The sequence below is a fragment of the Zalophus californianus genome, chromosome 12 (assembly GCF_009762305.2).
Source record: "Zalophus californianus isolate mZalCal1 chromosome 12, mZalCal1.pri.v2, whole genome shotgun sequence".
Lineage (NCBI taxonomy): Eukaryota > Metazoa > Chordata > Mammalia > Carnivora > Otariidae > Zalophus > Zalophus californianus.
The window spans coordinates 13052900-13074957 of NC_045606.1; the positions used below are offsets into that span (position 1 = coordinate 13052900).

The following is a 22058-nucleotide window of genomic DNA, read 5'->3' on the forward strand; positions in this document are numbered from 1 at the left end:
AAAGCTTAAGCCGTTTGGAGACTGAACTTCCTCTCACCCTAAAAAGGGTGGATCCTCCCCAATCAGGATGAAGCAACAGGAGAGGACTTTCTGAAAGTTGAGAGGAGAAAAAGAGACTGAGAGAGAGAGAGACTTTATTTCCAAAGCCATTTAATGTAGCGCTTCATAAACGACAAATAGGAACCTCCATCCCCACACATTTAGGCCAAAAATAGAAAAGTCAGATACACTTTCAAAAGTGGAATTTTCGGAAAGAACACAAAGAAGACGGATGCGAATAAAGAGTCCCTGCAGAACAAAGAAAAATCCTGCCGTCTCCGCCATAGTGTATTGTTCATGGGCTTTACTTCCCTATGTTACCATCAATTTTGCTCCATGGAAGGTTATAAAAAGAAAAAAGAAAATGTCTGCTTCTTCCACCAAAAGCTGCCCTTCTTAACTGAAGCAGCTGATTTCCAGGCCATACGATGTCAGAAAGCACAGTAAGAGAGGACAGCTTGACTTTGTCCATGAGCCATAAACTGCGCTCCTGTAACCTTCTCTATTCGCTCATCTTTAAAAATCAACACAGATCACAACAAATCATCTCTAATGTCTCAACCAGCTCAAAAGAAAAACTGAGAGGATCGTAGATGCTCGGTAGCATGGGTTCTGGAACCACCCTCCCTAACAGTGTGAGCTTGGGGTAAGATGCCTTATTTTCTTCTGCAGGCCTTCGTTTCTTCATTAGAAAAAGACTGGGGGGCACCTGGGTGGCTCAGTTGGTTAAGCGACTGCCTTTGGCTCAGGTCATGATCCTGGAGTCCTGGGATCGAGTCCCGCGTCGGGCTCCCTGCTCAGCGGGGAGTCTGCTTCTCCCTCTGACCCTCCCCCCTCTCATGTGCTCTCTCTCCCTCATTCTCTCTCTCAAATAAATAAATAAAATCTTTTAAAAAAGAAAAAAAGAAAAAGACTGGGAGGTGGGGGTAGATAATAGCACTTATTTCATAGATTGGGCATAAGGGATAAAGAAGATAATCCATAGAAAACATTAGGAACAGTACTAAGACACAGTAAATGTTCAATAAATATCAGCTATTATTGTTATGCGTGCTCACTGAATGAGGCAATCTGGAATGTCTGGTTAAAAAAAAATATTAAAGGGAGCAACCTGGAGCATTTCTGAAAGATTAGTGGAAAGAAATGGGATCATGGTTAAGGGCAGAGGAACCCTAACTAAACTAGAGTACTCTAAAAGTTGGGATTGGCTTTTCCGTAGGGATCCTTCTTTATTCAAATAGTGTATATTCACCAGGTTGCTTTCTCGTCTTGATTTATGGCTCTTGTTATTTCTGGTCTTATGTAAACTTCCCTTCTAGGAAGAAGGATTTGCTATTTTAAGTTATTAAACTCATTTCTAGCTGAAATCAGAATTTGGTCATTGTGAGTACATTCTGCCTAGGGCTTAATCACTCCTTAGATTAACTGAATGGCCAACTCCCAGATTGCAAAATTGAAGTACAAACCTCAAGGAATGAAGAGTCCTTAACCTACCTTTCTAGAACGCTCACAAGTTTAACTGACTCTTCTCTGCTTGGCCCCTAACGGTGTGCTGTGTAAGTTAGTAAATTAGCAGCCTCTCAAATTCTGTCCACTTCCGTCTTATCCAGTCTTCAGTGCCCACCACTTCTACTCTACTGGGCTGCAGAGCACCCACAGGACGGAGCCTTTGTCTACATCATCCGAAGGTCTGGCCCTGTTGCCACCTGATATAAAACACACCCCAGAGCAAGATAAAGTAAAATGAGCAAGGCGCTACTGGATCCTGTGTTGTCATATTATGATTTCTTAGGTTTAGTGTTAATAAAAGCCCAAGCAGATTTTTTAACCAGCTGGTAATGAGGGAAAATTCTCCTTTTTAAGACCAGAGACTGCAATATATTTTTTTTAAAGATTTTATTTATTTATTTGAGAAAGAGGGTGAGCACAAGCAGAGGGAAGAGGCAGAGGAAGAGGGAGAAGGAGACTCGGCCAGGATCCTGGGCTCATGACCTGAGCAGACGCTTAAACGACTGAGCCACACAGGCGCCCCGAGACTGCAATTTTTAAAAAAGTGTATCCGAGACAAGTCCAGAAGGAAAAAGCATTGGCCAATTACCTTTCCTTAATCTCAGAAGTTAAGAAGAATAATTGAGGATTAACAAGAAAGGGGTGAATCACAGATAGATTAAGATGAAAAAAATGGTATAAAATAAAAGCATTTTAACAACTTCAGAGAGATGAATTACGCAGCTTTTTTGGATGATTACTTGTATTAGAGAGTTTCCTCAGGCTCTATCTACCCCGTCTAACTACAGATGTGGCAAGCTTTGCTGCCTCACACCCCACTTTTCCGGGGTATAGGCTCATACTCTACCTGTGGGAATTGGGTTGAAAGCAGTGTGATTATCCAAGGACACCGAAAGGTGGGTTGCCACTTAGGTGAGTAGGGTAGGAAGTAAGCAAAATGTGGAGGCACAAAGATCCATCACGTCGTTGAAAGTCAATGGAAGCCCTGCTGGCAGGGGGTGAGGACCTCACACTTGCCACAGGGAAGGCAATAACAAATTCTTACTCAGATGGAGACTCAAGGTGGCTCCCAAGAGGTTCCCATCACAGTGGGCACTGGGCAACCTCTAGAAACTAACTCTGCGTCTATTCATGACCCCTGATTAAGAGCCCTTTCTCCTCCTTCTAGCTCACTCTCTCCTTCTTGCCCCACCAGGGAATCTTACCTAGTCTTGGTGAAGAGAAGCCCTGTTCTGCCTCATTGTGTATAATGGTCAGTTGTTGTACCTTAAATCTGTCGCCCAGCTTCCCATTCTTCTTTCTTGTGGCAACTGGACCTCCATTTTTTTCAGAGGAACTCTGAAAAACTCTCCCATTGTCAATTTATGCACTTGGGTAAAACTGACTCTACTCCTTGAGAATCAGAGTAAGATTATGAATTAAAATAAGTTAATCTTCCGACACAGACTCTGTCAGAAAAGAGAGGAAGAGGGAACACTTCCCAACTCATCTTAAGAGGCCAGCATTACCCTGATACCAGAATCAGATAAAGATATTACACAAAATAACTCAACAAACAAATATCACTCAAGAATATGGACATAAAAATTAAGCGCGCGCACGCGCACACACACAACAGAATTCAGCAACTTACACAACTTATCCAATACATCATGACTTTGTAGGGTTTATGCCAGGAATCAAGGTGAGATCCATTAACGTAATTCACCATACTAACAGAACAAAGAAGAACATCCACATAATCATCTCCATTGATGCAGAAAAAGCATTTAACAAAAAACACCAACTCATGATTTTTTTAAAACTCCTCAGCAAACTAGGAATGGAAGAGGACTTCTTCAATCTGATAGATGAAATCTATATAAAGCCTACAACTAGCATCATATTTTATAGACACTAAAGCATCCTTCTCTAATATCAGGTAAAAGCTGGGATGCCTGTTTTTACTCTTTCTATGCAACATTATACTGGAGGACCTAGTCAGAGCAATAAATCAAGAAAAAGACACGAATGGCATACAGATTAGAAAGCAGAAAGTCAAATAAGCTAGTGTGTTCATTTCACTGTCATGGCCTCTATTTGGAGATGGACACATGACCCAAGTCAGGCCAGTGAGGTCCAATTCCTAAATTTGAGTATGAACTCTCTTTTCTGTTGTGCTATCTTTTCTTGTGCTGAAGAGACTCTCAAGTCTCTAAGGTCCATCTCAAAGTCTGAGAATAGAGCTACCCCATTAAGTGCAGGGCCTGAAAATGACCTAGGGACATTGAACCATGAATCACGCTGGTTTGAGAGGACTTCTAACCCTGGACTGTTCAGCTATATGAAATAATAAAGTCCTTTTTTGGCTTAAGTCAATATGGGTTATCATCTAAGAGTCTTATTTTTTTTTTCTAATATCTTCTTTCATACCTTAAATCTCTGCAGGGGCCAGACTTTTGAATTCTTTTCCTGCTGTTTTTTCCTACCCCAAAGGCTGACTCTAAATCTACCTTGCATGGGTAAAGTGACATATAAATTAGGATATAAGTCTATTATCCTGTCACATGTGTGAAAAATAAATGTAATATGGTGAAAATTTTTTTTTAATCTCTAACTGGTGAGTCAAAGCCAATCCTCTGTAAACCTCTTCCAAAGCTTGATAATGTAGATTCATCTGTGATACTTCTGGATTCACTTCCCCCATGGCAATCATAATGAAATGGCAACCAGACACGGCAGATTTGTGCAGTGTAGATGTATAAAACATATATTTAATTATACTGATTATGGCCAAATTCAACAGGAGATATGAGAAGTATATACTACACACTGCATTTTCAAGCATGAAGGCTCAAAACAATTACTTTCCTCCACAACCCCAGGCCATCCCTTTATAAGTCCATCCTTGGTTCATTGCACATACTCTTCCTAGACTCCTACAAAAATCCTTCTCCAAAAGACGCTAACTAAGCCACATTTTTTCCACTCTGATTACTCTACACTTGTTTTATCTGTGGCTACTGTCATTTTAACATTATTTTGTTGTTGTTGTTTTTTTAAAGTATGCTTGTCATGGAGCCCAGCATGGGGCTTGAACTCACAACCCTGAGATCCAGACCTGAGCTGAGATCAAGAGTCAGATGCTTAACCGACTGAGCCACCCAGACACCCCATGACATTTTATTAATATGAAGACTGAACCTCATAATTGAAGTCATGTATTCTTTTCTAAGACCTCAGCTCTACTTGGTCAGAATGTCTTAGGATGGGCTAAACCCAAAAGAAAACCTTATTTGCTATATGATCACGGGCAGCACAAGTTTGGGAGACATAAAAGTGAGATCAGGAAGGGGGGGGCCAATAAAAAATGAGATAATGATCAGATTCATGGTGTGGCCAGTTGAGACTCAATCCCATGGGGGCCCTTCTGGTAAGCCACAGACAATCTCTCTCAGAACTGTCTCATCAGGGAAGAGACAAGATGGGATATATATATAACCACTGACAGCCATCCCTCACTGGTTGTGGGTTGCCCACGGAGGCATGAACTCCCTGGCATTTCTGAGCTAGCCTGTGTGGGTTAAGCAAGCAACTAGGACCCGGAAGTAAGCCCTCAGGCAGAGAAGCAGAGACACAAAGACTTGAGACGGGAAGCCAGCCATGACCACACTGTAGGAAAACTTAGAAGTAGATGCAAGCAGTGTGGAGTGAGATATCAACAGCATCAGTTACACAGTTACGCACATTATAAGCCGTCTCACATCTGTGATCACAAGAACACCGACATTCTTCTGCCTCCTCCTCATTGTCTCATGGATCTCTCTACAGTCTGCACATGCCTCTTCATTCCCCTACTTCACATATCATATTTCTAATTCTAAAATAGATACAATTCCCGTATTAAGTATAATCTATTCTCTTTTGATCAACATTATCCAAAAGACAAAAGAAACTTATGCCTGATATAATCTGTCCTTTTTCTGACCAGTCTGTCCTTGGGCTCCTCAAGAATGATCTTCTTGAGGAAACAGGAGCATTAACTTTCAAGAGTTTCAGGAATAAAGAAGACATAGTCCCTGCTCTCTAGCTGCCTAGCAGAGGGAAGAATTCAAGGTCACAAATAACTAAAACATAAGGCAGAATGAGCTAAGTGCCATAAGAGAGGTACATACAAAGTGCTTTGAGGGCCCAACGGAGATAAATATCACATCCAGTTGGCAGGATCGGGAAGGATATGTGAATGAGGGGGCTTGTGAGCTGAGCTTTGTAGGATGGATGGGATTTTGTCAGTAAAAGGTGGCTAGAGGGCTTTCTAAATATAGAGAATATTATAAGCAAAGCTCCAACCACAGAAAAATGCACACTCCTCTGAGAAACAGTCTGGTTTGGCCGAAGCATAATGTACACATCACAGAGGTATGCTGGGGGATATGGCTGGAAAAGACCACTCTGCATGCATTTTTAACCATTTCAGTAATTTATCATCAGAGTTTTCAACTCCTCAAAGTGGCATGACATCAATGTCTCTGGTGGTAAGGTCCATCAGCAGCATATTATTTTTTTAATACCAGGTTAGTGTTCATATTGTAAAATGTCTACAGTATCAAACTTGTTGAAAGGAAATGTAGGAAGTCAGAGGGGGTCATTCCCTGATGATCATATAAGGATGGTATAAAATTTAAGGGTCTGTGATCTTTTTTATCTCTGCCCAAATAGCTTAAAGAAAGAAGTGATGGTCACTGTTTTACAAAAGAGTGAGAATGAGCTAATAAAAAAAAAAAAGATGAATGAACAAAATAAGTCAAGGCTTAATATTCTCTTCAACAGGTGTCCAAATCTACACATATATGTGAGTTTAAAAGGAAATTAGCCAAAGTAAATAGTGTGGGAAATCAATGTTAAACACATTTGTATGCATGTGGTTTTTCTCCACATCCTAGGGGAATTAATATTTTAGTCTTGCTACAGTTCCCTTATTAATCTTACTCTTACCAGAGTCAAATGGGAAGTAAATCTGCTAAAGCGTAATAACTGAAGCTAAAAGGAAATTGTTTCTTTCTTACAGAACAAATACTTCAGCCTGAAAACTGTTTTTGGACAGTCCTAATAGTTGTTTTGTCAACCCACAAATACACAGCCTTAGCCCAACTCATAAACACACAGTAGCATGAGCTCTTCTAGATCATACTAATCTGTCCCTACTTTTCAGAGCATACACATGTCAGAGTTGTGATAAAAGGTATTTTGAGTCACACTTTAATGTTCTTTCTAATTTACCTGAAATGAGTCTTAGTAGGAGCATTATTTGCTAAACAGTTTGCTTTTTGAATCTCTGCAATGCAAAAAAGGCAAGGGTCACTTCTTTGGGTAACGGCCTCACTATGAGTGTATAGGCTAATTTTGAGATATTTAATATTCATCTGTGATTTCCATGATTTTCCTCCCACAAGGCTAGGCTAAGATGACCTCTTATATGCTCTTGGATATAGTTTTCTGGAGTCTCAAAAAAGTTCTTGTTAGAGGCTGTCACATAAATTCAAGGTGTTTCTTAAAGAAAAGTTTGGTTCTGTCTCCAGGAACCACAGTTTGCCTGTTCTGTAGGAAGACAGATCCTCTCTATGTGCTAGAATAGAAATTAAAGTCCTCGTTTTCATAGCAGAATGTTAACTCTCCATTTAGAAGTTCTAAGACCTAAAGCAAGACTATCTGAATTGTTAAGCAATTCAGAACATCCAGAAGACAGCTTCTTGCCACAGAGTTCTCCTCAAATGCTCTGTAGCTTTTATTAAAAGGTTGCTGAGACAACTGGATGGATAAAGAAGCTCCCCTACTAGGTTCCTCAAAAAGTTGAAAATAGAGCTACTATACGATCCAGCAATTGCACTACTGGGTATTTACCCCAAAGATACAAAGGTAGGGATCCAAAGGGGTACGTGCACCCCGACGTTTATAGCAGCAATGTCCACAATAGCCAAACTGTGGAAAGAGCCAAGATGTCCGTCAACAGATGAATGGATAAAGAAGATGTGGTGTGTGTGTGTGTGTATATATATATATATATAATGGAATATTATGCAGCCATCAAAAGGAATGAAATGTTGCCATTTGCAACAACGTGGATGGAACTGGAGGGTGTTATGCTGAGCGAAACAAGTCAATCAGAGAAAGACATGTATCATATGACCTCACTGATATGAGGAATTCTTAATCTCAGGAAACAAACTGAGGTTGCTGGAGTGAGGGGTGGGTGGGAGGGATGGGGTGGCTGGGTGATAGACATTGGGGAGGCTATGTGCTAGGGTGAGTGCTATGAATTGTGTAAGACTGTTGAATCACAGATCTGTACCTCTGAAACAAATAACACATTATATGTTTGAAAAAAAGAAGAAGAAGAAGATAGCAGGAAGGGAAGAATGAAGGGGGGGAAATCGGAGGGGGAGATGAACCATGAGAGACGATGGACTCTGAGAAACAAACTGAGGGTTCTAGAGGGGAGGGGGTGGGGGATGGGTTAGCCTGGTGATGGGTATTAAAGAGGGCACGTTCTGCGTGGAGCACTGGGTGTTATGCACAAACAATGAATCATGAAACACAACATCAAAAACTAACGATGTAATGTATGGTGATTAACATAACATAATAAAAAAATAATAAATAATAAAAAAATTTTAAAAAGAAGCTCCCCTATTTTCTGAGCTGGTTGGGAATGGGAGTAGGATGGTCTGGAGCAGATGAATGATTCTCAGACTTGAATCTGTATATATCCCACTTGAGAATTTTGTTAAAATGCAGATTATGAGTCAGGAGCACTGGGTCAAGGCTCAAAATTCTGCATTTCTAACCACCTTCCAGGTGATGCCAATGTTAGCTCAGGACCACACTTTGAGCAGCAAGGGTGTAAAGCAGGAGTCAGCAAACTTCAGCCCATGCCCATATGGCCCATGAGATAATGGTTTTTACATTTTAAATGGCAGGTCGGGGGGAGTGGATATCAAGAGAAGACTATTATTTCATGACATGTGAAAATTATATGAAGTTCACATTTCAGTGGCCATAAGCAAAGTTTTACTGGAACACAGCCATGCTAGCTTATTTACATATTATCCATGGCTTCTGTTGAGCGACAGGGACTGTAGAGCCCACAAAGCCTGAACTACTTACTATGTGGCCCTTTCTAGAAAACATTTGCTGCCCTCTGGTCTAAAGCAGTGGTTCTCAACTCTGGCCACATGGTCACATCTCCTGCAGAGCTTTAAAAAATATTGGTGACCATGTATTACCCAAAATCAGTCAATCCAGAAGCTGAGGGTGATGGTGGTGTCATTATTTCTTGAAAGCTCTCCCAGTGACTCCTATTAGCAGTCAGGTTTGAAAACCACTGGTCTAAGGAAATACCCCCTTCAAACCCATGTCTCAGCACCTATAGACAAGGTCACCAAAGTCAAAGCTCGAAGTCCAGGTCAAGAACTCACGGCTTGTTCCTGCATGACCCTCTGCATTGTGGTCACTAGGAGCTAAGACACAATACCAAGCACAAGTCTTTAGGTGTGTTGTTGCTGTTCTGAACTCCAGCACTTCAAGACTAGTAACAAAGCTTTCCCACTCTATGTATCTCTCACCACATCCACTTCCAAGAATTGTCATTGCTTCCTTCTTCCTCCAGATGGCTGAAACCAGCAAGCTGCATTATCACCAGACTAACACACATGACTTGTAAATGATCTACAAGTACACCCATCTTCATTCCTCTCCTTCCTTCCTCCAGCAAAGGAACAGCCCTGTAATCCCATGCCAGGTCCCCATCTCTTTAATCTAGCCCTGAGGCCTCACTTGGGGCCTGCTCACGGGTTGTATCGTCTCCTGTGTCTTTAACCTCTCCCTCTCAGGGGCCTCCTTTCCCACAACCTAGAAACCTGCTAAATTCTATTCCCTCCCTTCCAGAAAAAAAAAAAAATAACTACATGTATATGTACATTACATATATATATATATACACATACACAATACACACACACACATATATTTATATATTCTCCTTTAGCTACTACACAGTCTTCTCCCTTTATCAACCAAAATACTTGAAAGAAAACTCCTAACCTGCCATCTCAATTGCCAGCCTAACATTTGTGTCTAAAACCAATCTGTCATGATTTCTGTCAACACCATTGATCTCTTCTTGTGAAAGTCACCAGTTATCTCCATTGTCTTGTTCAGTGGATGTTTCTCAACTCTTGTAACACTGCTCTATAGCACTGCAAACCTGTTTATCAACTCCCTGAAACTGCTTCTCTGATGCCACACACTGTTGGTCATCATATCTCTGATTATTCTTACTCTGTCTCCTTAGTAGGCTCCCCTTTGTTCACCCAACCCAGGTACCCCAGCTCGATAGCTCACTATTCTCACTTGCACCATGATCTTGATCACTTCAGAGCATGATGTGAAAATATAAAATGTAAAGTTCTACAAGAACATCTGCTAATTTTTAAAATGTGAAAATGTTCTGACTTGTGTTTTTCCAGTGATTTGTATTTAAACTAATTTCAATTCCAAAACCAGAATTCTCTCATTATATTATAAGCCTGTTATAATTACCCTAAGGAAAATAAAATGTAACCTATTACCAACATGCCTACTAGCCTGCTTCATTAAATGCCTATCATTACAGCATATTTTTCAGTGGTGTGTAAGGGGGACTCAAACAAATATATTCCAGGTGCAAACTCTGTTATTCAACAGACTGAACCAGATTCTTTTTTTTTTTTTTTTCAGTCTTAACCTTGGGACTTTCTACTTCATTTTTCTACTTTCAGTTGAAAAGTGGGTGCAGGCATGTAGAAACCAAAACTCACAGAGGCTTTGACAGTATGGTGGGTCTGAGCCACTCTCCTCCTCCCATATGCAAAGAAGATGTTTCCTTCTGTACTTGTAACCAACACCAACTCATCCACTCCCACCCTGTGTTTCCTTGGGTGGGTAAAAAACTCCTTAGGCCTCATATCCTTCTCTGTGAAATGGGGATAATAACCTATCTCAGGAAGGTTTAGGGAGCATGAATGAGAATGCACAAAGACGTAAAGGACTTAGCACAGGGTCAGGACACCTACACATGGTCCCCTTACACAGACTTACTGAGTACCAGGCAGTGTTCTGGGTATTTGATATACATTACTTCCTTTAAGCTTTACCAGCCCCATGGGGTAGGTACTATTATCATCCTCCTTTAACAGATGACAAGCCATCTGTAAACCACAGTTCTGATTCTTTCACAGGACAACAGGACCAGATAAATGGGATTAGCACTAACCACTCCAAAGGGTTCAGCAAGAAAAATAAATCCTAATGCCCTAAGGCATCCATTGCATGGAACAAATTAACTTCTCTCCTATCAAACTAGAAAGTACCATCCACAGGAGAATTATGAATAACAGTGGTTCAAATAGTTTTCTGCTTTCTGTTGTTCAGTTGAAAAACTCCAATAGAAAAAACTACATATACCCTCAACCCTATCCAATTACTCTCTGCCTTTGCCTCAGCCTAACCCACAGCCATGGTCCTATTTACCCAAGTTACAGAGTCTGATTCCCTATAGTAAAGAAATCAGACCAGACAGGTAGGTCAAGAACATTTGTTTTCGAGGGATGTGATATAAAAATCTATACTTGGGTATGTGGTGGAATAATTCATTGAGATATTAGCTAGCTGTTTGGTTTTACTGCCGTTGAATGACGGAAAAGAGTGAAACAACATTTAGTAGTTTGTATTTTCAATTTGGCCTTCTTATACTCCACTCCTACCTTCTAAGAACGGATGACCAGGCCTTCTGCATTCCCTTGCCACAGTGTGGGCTGCAGGGCTGAGGCAGAAGTAACCTGAAGAGAACCTCCTTTCCTTGCCAGAGTTTTCCAAAAGCCTTGTGCTATGGAAAAAAAAACAACAACAAAAAAAGCTAATGCATTCTGGGTGAGAGTTACAGATAAAGGTGGGGACAGGGATGGCACAAGCAGTCCCAGGCTTAATGAAGGGCCGGAGGTCTGTGGGATCTTCAGTAAAGGCATCTAGGGCCTCCCCCTTCCAGAGTTCCAGCAAAGAGGTTGGGTTTCCATAGGAAACGCCAGCAAAGTGGCCACACAAGACTCCATTCGGAGCACCTGAGCCCCCTAACTCCCCACACGCTGGGTGACACAGTAGCCACAACACCATCAGATCCCAAGGGACTGCCTGGGGAGATGAAAGCTGGTATATTAGGCAGCTCAACTAAGGGGCTCTGGAAAGGTAGGCAAGGCTTTTGTTGTTGTTGTTGTTGTCAAAATGAGTAAGAGTTATGGATGCCAAAAACATCCTACAGTGCACAGGATAGTTCGACATGACAAAAACTGTTCAACCCAAAATGCCAGTACGCTGGGTTGAGAGAAACTGGTGGACAATGGGTATCAAAGTGGAAACTAATTTGGACCAAGACCAAGGATCACCTCTGAGCGCTGTTCTGGGCGACACCCCCAGGAACCGGACGCCATAACTTTGTCAGTGAGAGAGGGAGTGCCTTTATGACTGAAACTGAATTCCCTTTAAGCTAGTGGGATGGGAGTTCAGAGTTGGGTTTAGGTTTATTTAAAAGAAATAAGTAATGTGGCATTTCTTACAAACACTGGGGCTTCCTGAGAAGATTGATATGCCCTATAGCTATTTCATTTTTAAGAGTATAGTGTCAAAGCCTTTCTGAAGGCATGATCAGCTCCAATCCTGTCTTCTGAACACTCCTTTTGTACTCTATTTTGTACTGTAATGGTTCTGAAAATGGCTTTCCAGATTGCATCTATGTCTAAATGCAATGAAGAAAGAACCAAACCATGTTCCTGTCCCTAAGAGAACACTCCATATTTCTTTATTCTGAATTTCTTGTGAAAAAGGCAGCAGTGATTATATTTTTAAAGTTTTATTTTTAAGCTATTTTATTTATAATCAATAAAATCTGGTTAAGCATCTGTATATGCATCCATCCCACCTAACAATTGTTACATGTCACAAGAAGATTGGCAAGAAAGGACTTGGGCAATGCTTTATAAAGTGACACAAATTATTAGTTTCATGAGAAATGTCCACACATCACCTTAAAAGCTGTAAACAGCCACGTGCATGAAAAAAATAATAATAAGATTAGAAAGAGACATGAAGCATTTTCAACTCTTGTAGAAAAATAAATTTGAGGAAAGGAATAAAGCATTCTTGATGTAGCATCTTCTCCACAAGTGAAAAAAATACTATATGGTATAATTAATCTTTATACCTTTCCTAAAAGGAAGGAGGGGACAACACAATCCCTTTTTGTATATGGGAGAAGCAGCACAAGTTCAGGTTTCTTGCCCAAGGACAGTGATCGGTGGAGATGGTATCCAAATACTACATGGACGGGGCGCCTGGGTGGCTCGGTCATTAAGCAATTGCTGTCAGCTCAGGTCATGATCCCGAAGTCCCAGGATCAAGTCCCACATCAGGCTCCCTGCTTGGTGGGGAGCCTGCTTCTCCTTCTGACCCTGCCCCCTCTCATGCTCTCTCTCTTTCTTACTCTATCTCTCTCAAAAAAAAAAAAAAAAAAAAAAACTTACAATACTACATGGAGATGAAGGTGCTAGTTAGATCCCATTCTCTTACTGTATCTTTGTACTGTATCTTTGTAAAAAGATGTCGCTCACTGAACACTTAGTATATAGAAGGCAGTGTGCTTCTGATATTCATCTCACTAAAGTCTGACTAAGAGGTAGATCTAATTTTCCCCATTTTACAGCTGGAGAAACTGAGTGCAGTGACATTAAGTAGCTTATACAAGGTCACCCAGCAAGTAAGTACTGACTGAAATCCAGCCAGGATGGTTGGACTCCAAGGCCATGCTCCCAGCCATGAGTCCTCCTTCTCTTTTTACCCCTCACACAGTAAGGAGAGTCATGCATTTCAGAATTAATACGGATTTTTCCTAGTGACCATCAAGGACTCTGGCACTGACAACTAAAATATGAACTAACAGAACTATTTTCAATTTCCTTGAAATGTTAAGATCATTGAAAAGAGCCCTGGCTTTATCTTCCATATCACACCGTACTTTTAATTACTTGTTTAACATGTCAAACACAAGACCCTTGAGGATAGGACTCTCAACACTTAATCACAGTGCCTGGCACATAGTAATCTCTCAATAAACCTTTGGTGAATGATGATAGGAGGAATTCTTAATCTCAGGAAACACACTGAGGGTTGCTGGAGTGGGGGTCGGGTGGGAGGGATGGGGTGGCTGGGGGATAGACATTGGGGAGGGTACGTGCTAGGGTGAGCGCTGTGAAGTGTGCAAGACTGTTGAATCACAGATCTGTACCTCTGAAACAAATAATGCAACATATGTGAAGAAAAAAAAAAGAAGATAGCAGAAGGGGAAGGATGAAGGGGGGGGAAATCGGAGGGGGAGATGAACCATGAGAGACGATGGACTCTGAAAAACAAACTGAAGGTTCTAGAGAAGAGGGGAGTGGGGGATGGGTTAGCCTGGTGATGGGTATTAAAGAGGGCACGTTCTGCGTGGAGCACTGGGTGTTATGCACAAACAATGAATCATGGAACACTACATCAAAAACTAATGATGTAATGTATGGTGATTAACATAACAATAAAAAAATTTAAAGAAAAAAAAAAACCTTTGGTGAATGAATAATTGAAGGAGCCAGCAGCCTCATAAGCTAAAGGACGTATGGCATAGTGTGGTAACATCTGGCTCAGTAAGACTCCATTGTCAACTGCTGGATCATGACTGACTTAAAGTGAACCAGTGGTCCAAAGAGACAAAACAAGAGCAGAGACGAACAACTGAAACTCCACCTAACTACAAAGCCTTTGAAAACTCTTCACAGGAGAACTAATGGCTATCCCCCCAACCTAGTCATGAAACTCTCATACTAGGTTTTCTCCACATTTCCTAGATCACACTTACTTCTATTCTTAAATTGCATGTATTCATCTTTGTATCCCCAGCATCCCTTAAAGTAACTATGCATTCAAGCTTTCTTTATGTTCTACCCAGTGTCCTTAGCATTGACCTACGGTTATGATTTATTTATGCCCCTTTTTAATATTGGCTCTCCTTTATCTTAGTACTTATCTACAATCAAGTCTCATATTCCAAATTTATTTCCCACTATCTATCCCTTGACCCATTTTAGTATCATCTAAAGAGAACTACCTGCTGATGTCCTGACAACCTTCTTCTTTGCTCATGCAGTTCATTTTGCACCAAATGCCCTTCATTTTCATGCTTGAGCCCAGCTCAATTATCATTCTCTCCAGGAAGCCTTCACAAACTCATTCCAAATTGACGTAATTCTTTCCTCATCTCAATTTCCGTATTTTATCTGTATTTTTCTGTTGACATGTATAATTTTACTCTATAAATTCAGATACCGTTTTATATTCCCTACTAGATGATAAGCTCCCTAAAGTCAAATGCCACCTATTATTCACTTCTGTATCTTTCACAGCAAGTAGCACAGACTCTTCCACTAGTGGTGCTTTATAAATTGAGTAAATAAATGAACGAACAAGAAGTTAACTGCATCTTTGTTCTGTTATTCTTATGTCTTGAACCAGGCTTAATAGAAAGGGCATTAATCATAAATCCTAGTTCAATTTTTCTCAGAAGTAGCTATGAATCTTAGGCAAGTTACTTAACCTCCAAGGGTTCTGGTTTCCTTGTCTGAAAAAGGACATGAACTAGAACTGCTCTCTCAGGCCAGTATGAACGTGTCAATACATTATACAGTATAAAATATGTAAAAAATTCCAAGCAGAGGGAATATGATTCTCCTTCTTACGCTTTGCCTAGTAACTCTCAGTGTTTTTTCAGAGCTCAACTCATCATCACTTCCACAGAGAAATTTCCCTGATGACCATGACTACATCAAATCCCTCCACATAATGCTCTCACAGCGCTATAAATCTCCACTCTTCAGGACTTAAGATACTGATGATTTTTATTCGTTTCTGTATTATTTAATTAAAGTCTATCCCCATGTATCCCCTCTATATTTAATAAAATGAATAAATGAGTGTAATCTATCTTAGAATATGAGATCTTACAAAGCAGAAGTATTTTTTTCAGTAGTTTTCTTTGTAACTTATATAACCATGTATGTTTTAGCACTTAAATGCTTTTCAAAGATGATGGACAAAAGCTAGGTGATCACAACTTCAAAGAGTTAACATAGTTTTCAAAACATCTAATTTGACATTTCATGAAAAACTATATATTTAAAGAATATGGTCTCAGACATTTCTAAGCATGAAAACTAAATTAAAATTCTTTTGTTTTATTTCAGCTTTTTGCTATTTTCATCTGTATTTTTTCTCTACTTAACAGAAATGTATCTATAAAAGAACTCATTACATGTGTTTTCTTGGATCATTAGTTAGGTAAAAATACCAATTTAGAGATTCTATGTAAGATACAGAAAGTAAACCCACTATTATAAGCAGAGAAAAAAACAAAAATGTTTCTTCGTAAATAGACACAATTTAATATTTGATTTTTAAATCAACAAATAAAAATTAAACAGATTTAATTAGTTAAATGAAATATCAGTGAAATCATCTTTTATAAATGCTAATCTTTCATGTGAATAATAAGGAAAGACTACAACTTGTCTTAAGGATACAGCTAATCAAAGCAGTAGGAAATAAACTTTGAAATGCTCAACTTGATATGAACATTTGAAACTTACTGGTTTCTTTATCTCATGAATATATCTGAATTAACACAAATATAGTAGATTTAATAAGTTGTAACACCTTATTCCTCACTACGTCCCCATAAGCCATTATCATTAGCGCTGTAATTACGAGTTAAAGGTATGATCTTAGACACAAAGCCAAAGCTTCGTATCTTCTTTCACGTGCTCCTTTCTAAAAACTTGGGGAGTATTCTTTTCCATAAAATGGAGAAACTGACTGAGACTAGTAACCCATGACCTCTTCCTATCCAATAAAGTGGAGTGGAAGTGCCAAATCCTTGAGAGTGATGTTCTCTCAAGGGACAACATAAGATGAGCTAAGCTCATTCATTCCCTTCCACCTTAAAATAGCTCTTCACTTTTTCAATCATAAATATATGAAGAGTATAAACATGTGAAGAGTAAACCTACAAGCAATAAAATTCTATTCCTGACAACATAATTCTGAGAGTCACTAGATTATGCAAGATCCTGAAAAATGTATTCAGTCTATCAGAAAAGCCACATGCCCATAAAACTCTTAAAACAGGCTACCCAGGGACATATGAAAATAAATATATGACAGAGCAGTGCTTATATTTAAAATACCTTAGGTGTTTTTTGAAAAATAATACCACCACTATTAAATAAGAGTCCATGTCTTAATTACCAAACTCAAGAAATTTCTAGGGTTATACAGATACCCCTCCCTTGATGGTAGGACCTACATTTACTCCAGGTCTATGTAATCAGCAGCACTTGCATGATGTGTTGCATGAATAAGTTCAGTTCATCAACCTCTTCTAAAATAACTGTCCAGGGGCGCCTGGGTGGCTCGGTCAGTTAAGCATCTGACTCTTGGTTTCAGCTAAAGTCATGATCACCAGGTCCTGGGATCAAGCCCTGTGTTAGGCTCCGTGCTCAGGGAGAAGTCTGCTTCTCTCCCTCCCCCTCTGCCTCTGCCCCTCCTCTCAGATGTGCACTCTTTCTCTCTCTCTAAAATGAATAAATAAATCTTTAAAAATAAAATAACTGTCCAAAGAAAAGAATATAAAATAAATATAAACACAAATGATTATCATGAAAAAAAAAGATCACTCATTGATCTGTTCCTTAACTAAAACCATTTTTCCAGATGTTATGTAGTTATCTGGTTTGATGGAATTTTTGTGTGTCTGTTTGTGGTTTTTTAATAATTAGGATATCTGGTACAGTGAGAGAGACAGGGGAATGACATATTACGGACTTGCCAATATAATCCTTAATGTATTAAATTTCATTACATCCACACTAGCACACCACCACTGGGTCTAGAGAGTCTCCTGAGACACAGAAATAACCTCATCACACTGGTTTAAGAAATTACTGAATTTTATAATTTTTTCTGAACGACCAATCAATAAATTTAGGGGTTTCTTGTGGAGAGGGGGTTGTTTGTTTCATTTTTTACAAAAGCAAAACTGGTAATGCTTTGTAGATGGGGCTTTTTTTTTAAGGAATTGGAGTTTAAAAGAACATAAAATTGTGAAGATAACATATTCACATTTTAATATTTTATCCATGTGAACAAAAAAAAGTACTATAAGACTTGGGCAAACAAATCTAAATAATACAATTGCCTTATAACATTCTTGCACAAGTGAACTAAAAATACAACTTACATATTATCAAAAGTTTCACATTACTACTACTACTATTTCTATTATTTATATATTACATATCTAGCCACATTCAGGATCATACAGACCTGCAACATAATACTATTATAAGAATTGAGTTGACTCTTGAAGAATCAAATGAAAACAAAATGGATTCTATCTCTCATTTTCTCAACACGTTCCACTGTACTCCTCCCACTGAGAAGAAATATTAGTACATCCTACGTGGAAATGGCATTGCTAGAGTGGCACAAACTAGGAGTGACTGCAGTAAGAAATTGACCTCATTAACAAACTACAACCAGAAAGAAAGGGCTACACACTTATTTTTTAAAACCAAAATTCTCACTTGACAGACATTTACTATTTATTTTAAAGTAAATAATTCTGTATCATCTCAAAAAGTCAGTACAAAGCAGAAACTGAATCACTAAACCTCTACCCCCAAAACCTAACAAAATAAATACAAAAAGGAAAAAGAATGATAATGTGCAAGCAGCAAACGGAGGAAGACAGCAATAACACAAGTGTTGATACGTGCCATCAGAGAAAAGAGACTGAAGATTTATGATAGCAACCTTTAGCTCCTTTCATTATTGTCAAGAAGCATTGTGGAGATGAGAGAAACTGAATCCAGAAAATTCTGAAAATTCTTACTGATATCCCCTAATCAGGAATGAAGAAGAATCTAGGGGATGAGATGCAACCCAAAGAAAAGGCCAACAGGAATGGGGGGGGGTGGGGGGAAAGGCCAGTAATGCCACTTCAGAGCAGAGCATCTAGTCCCTCCAGAGGTAAACCATAAATACAGAAAGCGTGATTCAAAGGATGCACCATTTGGCTATTCCCTGTTTAGGAGGCAGGCTACACACTCTCCATTACCTCAAAAAAGAAACAGAAACAAGGATTCACAAAAAGCAAAGAGAAAGAAAAAAGAAATCATGCTAAAACTATAGTGAAGTCATGAGGCAAAACTACTGTGAAGTTCTCTCCCCTCCATCCTTTAAAAACACTTTACCCAAGGGGCGCCTGGGTGGCTCCATCGGTTAAGCATCTGACTCTGGATTTCAGCTCAGGCATGATCCCAGCGTTCTGGGATCACCCGCATTGGGCTCCCTGCTCAGCGGGGAGTCTGCTTGAGGATTCTCTCTCTCCCTCTTCCTCTGCCTCTGCCCCTCCTCCCGGCTCATGCACTCGCGCACGTTCTCTCAAAAAATGAATAAATAAAATCTTTAAAAAAAAAAAAAAACCTTTATCCAAAAGCCACGTGTTGGAGAGACATCAAAAAAAAAAAAAGAAAAGGAAGGCTAAAGACCCCAAAAATTCTCTCCTCCACATAACAATAAAATCATTGGCAAAAATAGTCGATAACAATTTTCCAGGACTCTGAAAATTAACCAAAGGCTTGTGGCAATTCAGAGAGCATTTATTTCAGAAGAACAGCTAAATCACAGTAAGAGCAGTGAGGTTTACGGCATTTTAACTTGACCTGTTCCCATCCCCCGGCTCTCAGCTACACAGCAGCCTTGAAAATCAATAGTCTGCGATCAGAGTGAAAACCAGCAGTCTAGCAGCCACTAGAGGATACAGAATGGGGTTGGAACTTTCAAAGCCTAATTAACAGATAATTGTCAGTATTTGACCTATCTGGAAGACTCCATTTGAAAGCCTTCTTTTTTCATTAAGTTTTTTTTTTTTATTTTAATTCCAATACAGTTTACATACACTGTTGTATTAGTGTCAAGTGTACAAGATAGTGATTCAACAACTGTATACATCACTCAGTGCTCATCACGACAAGTGCACCCTTTATGGAAGGCTTCTTTTTACCTGACTCTGACTCGGAGTTCCCTCAGTGTGAACAGCCTTGTCTCTGGGGGCATTTATTAATTGTTTAACATCACTGCTGACTGAGGCAATGGTTAACAATCGGGACAAACAAAAGCCTAAGCAAAAAGCTTATCAAGGGAAATCTGGGGAATGAAAGAAATGTCCATTAGGAGTTTTGAAAAGCGTCAAAATATTCCTGGAAATCTAAAAGGTCCATTCACATGTATGGGGCTGTTCGCTTGCCCAGGGCTGTGCACATGCTCAGAAAAGAGCTAAGACCCTAGCTCTCAGCTGTGACTGACCTTGAAGCTCTGTGCAAGCAGGAAGTGAAAAGGAAGGCAGAGCTGTCAACTGCCTGGCTGAGTGTGAAAGACATATGTTCCAGGGAGCCCCTCAGCAGAAACTGGGAAACTTACTGGTTCCAGGCATTTACGCAAATCTCTGTCCATTCATTAACTGATCACCTGGCTAACAGAGGTCACACACAACGAAGAATACAGGCTTTACAGATTTAGCTCAGAAAAATCATTAGGCAAACAACGACAACAAATCCTGAAGAGAGAGTAGAATCTGATTTCCAGACTTGCCACATAATATGTTTTTCAAGTCCTCAGACTATTCTTTATTTACATTTTAACATGAAAAATTTCAAATACAGAGAAGAGTTGAATAAAGTTCATAATACCCATATATCCACTACCTCGAATCTACAATTAACATTGTATTGCATCTTTATCACCTATCTATCCATCCCTCTATCTACCTATCAATATACACCTCTTTTTCTCTTCATTTTTTTACAGTGCACTCCAAAGTAAGGTGCAGATAATCAGTATCTGTCCCCCCAAATACTTTAGCAGATGTATCATTACTTAGTGTTTAATATTTTTTTAGTTTTTTTCCCCTTAGGTAAAATTTCTATACAACAAAATGCACAAAATTTAAGTATACAGAAATTTGTGCAACCTAAACCTCTCTCAAGATACAGAACACGACTCACCCCCCCAAAAGGTCCCTTCTACCCTTCTCAGTAAATCTCTCACCCTTTCCTAGCCCCCCAGAAGCATTCACTGTTCCAATTTTTCTACCCAGATTATCTTTACCTTTACCAGACCCAACCATATAAGTGGACTCATACAATATGTACTCCTTTATGTAAGGCTCCTCTCACTCAAAACAATGATTTTTAGAACCATCCATACTATTTTTTAACATATATTTAACATTAATTTACCTACTTCATGAAAATGACAAGATGAGACAAATGCCCACTACGATAAAGAAGGGGATTAGGTAGTATTCCAGAGGAAGACTAAATTCTAGAACTAAGATAATGTGGCCCCTTTTTTCATATGTGAATTCATCTTTCAGGGAATTAGCTGATAATTCCCCAATAAAGAGAGATGGAATGTCCATTTTATTTAGCACATCAATGTCATTGAATCCGATGCTAATGAGGTCATCAGAGTCAACATTGTGAACTATGGCTGCTTTGAATCCTGTTCTCTGTGAATTTAAAACCTTTACATCAAAATTACAATCAAGTCTTCTAATTAACACAATGAAAGTGCCAGATGAATTGTCTTTCAGTGGTGGAGGCATTACAGGTTCATAGGCATTCTCTGGCTTCGAGTTAATCAAAAAACCCTTTAAACCTTCAGCTGGAAGTCTATAACCAAATCTTGCTGGGAGGTCATCAAATGTCTGAGATGCATTTTCAAAATTATATGCTTAAATGCCTGCTTTTACCATAGATTTAAGAATACAAAGAGCTGCTTCTCCCTCTCCCACTCCCCCTGTTTGCATTCCCTCTCACTGACTGTGTCTCTCTCTGTCAAATAAATTAAAAAAAATAAAATAAAGAATGCAAAGAGCTGGACAGTCAAGATGGTATAGACTTGTGTGGCCAACAGAATGAGCATCTCTATGGAGAGCAACATCTCAATATAAAATCACCAGACTGGCTGATGGGGCAAGGATGAAACCTTATCCCCTCTGCACAGTGTCCAAGCTGAGATCCAGATGGATGGAACCGAGACCCACCAATGCCTTAGACAGAGTCCCGGTCACATTGTTAGAGATGCAAGCAGCCCAAAGGCTGAAAGTAAGAACCAGTCACCCAGCTAGGAGCCATGCTGACATCAGCACTCCGGGCCTGACATGCGTCATCCCCAGGACTCAGCAAAAGTCAAACCTGCCACATAATATTACATTAAATGTGCAATTTTCAAAAACAACAACAAAGATATGAAATAGGCAAAGAAACAAAATTTACGGCCATTAACAGGGAAAA

The 22058-nt window shown here is 39.6% G+C and overlaps 2 protein-coding genes across 5 annotated transcripts in view; both read right to left on the reverse strand.

The window, feature by feature from the left end:
• The window catches only part of SUGCT (succinyl-CoA:glutarate-CoA transferase), an 806341-nt gene that overhangs the window by 499267 nt on the left and 285016 nt on the right, over positions 1–22058 (reverse strand). The window lies entirely within an intron of this gene.
• Positions 21005–21705, reverse strand: LOC113911805 (E3 ubiquitin-protein ligase RNF13-like). The gene is made up of 2 exons (XM_027574674.1): positions 21582–21705; positions 21005–21495 (listed from the first exon to the last, which is right to left on the reverse strand). The coding sequence occupies exons 1-2, from the start codon at positions 21703–21705 to the stop codon at positions 21005–21007; spliced, it is 615 nt and encodes a 204-aa protein (XP_027430475.1).

Excerpts from the sequence above, each read along its gene's own strand:
- LOC113911805 (XM_027574674.1), bottom strand. The coding sequence starts at position 21,705 with ATGTTGCTCTCCATAGAGATGCTCATTCTGTTGGCCACACAAGTCTAT. Across the intron at positions 21,496-21,581 it reads GACAGAGAGAGACACAGTCA|CATATAATTTTGAAAATGCA; the intron begins GTGAGAGGGAAT and ends CAGGCATTTAAG.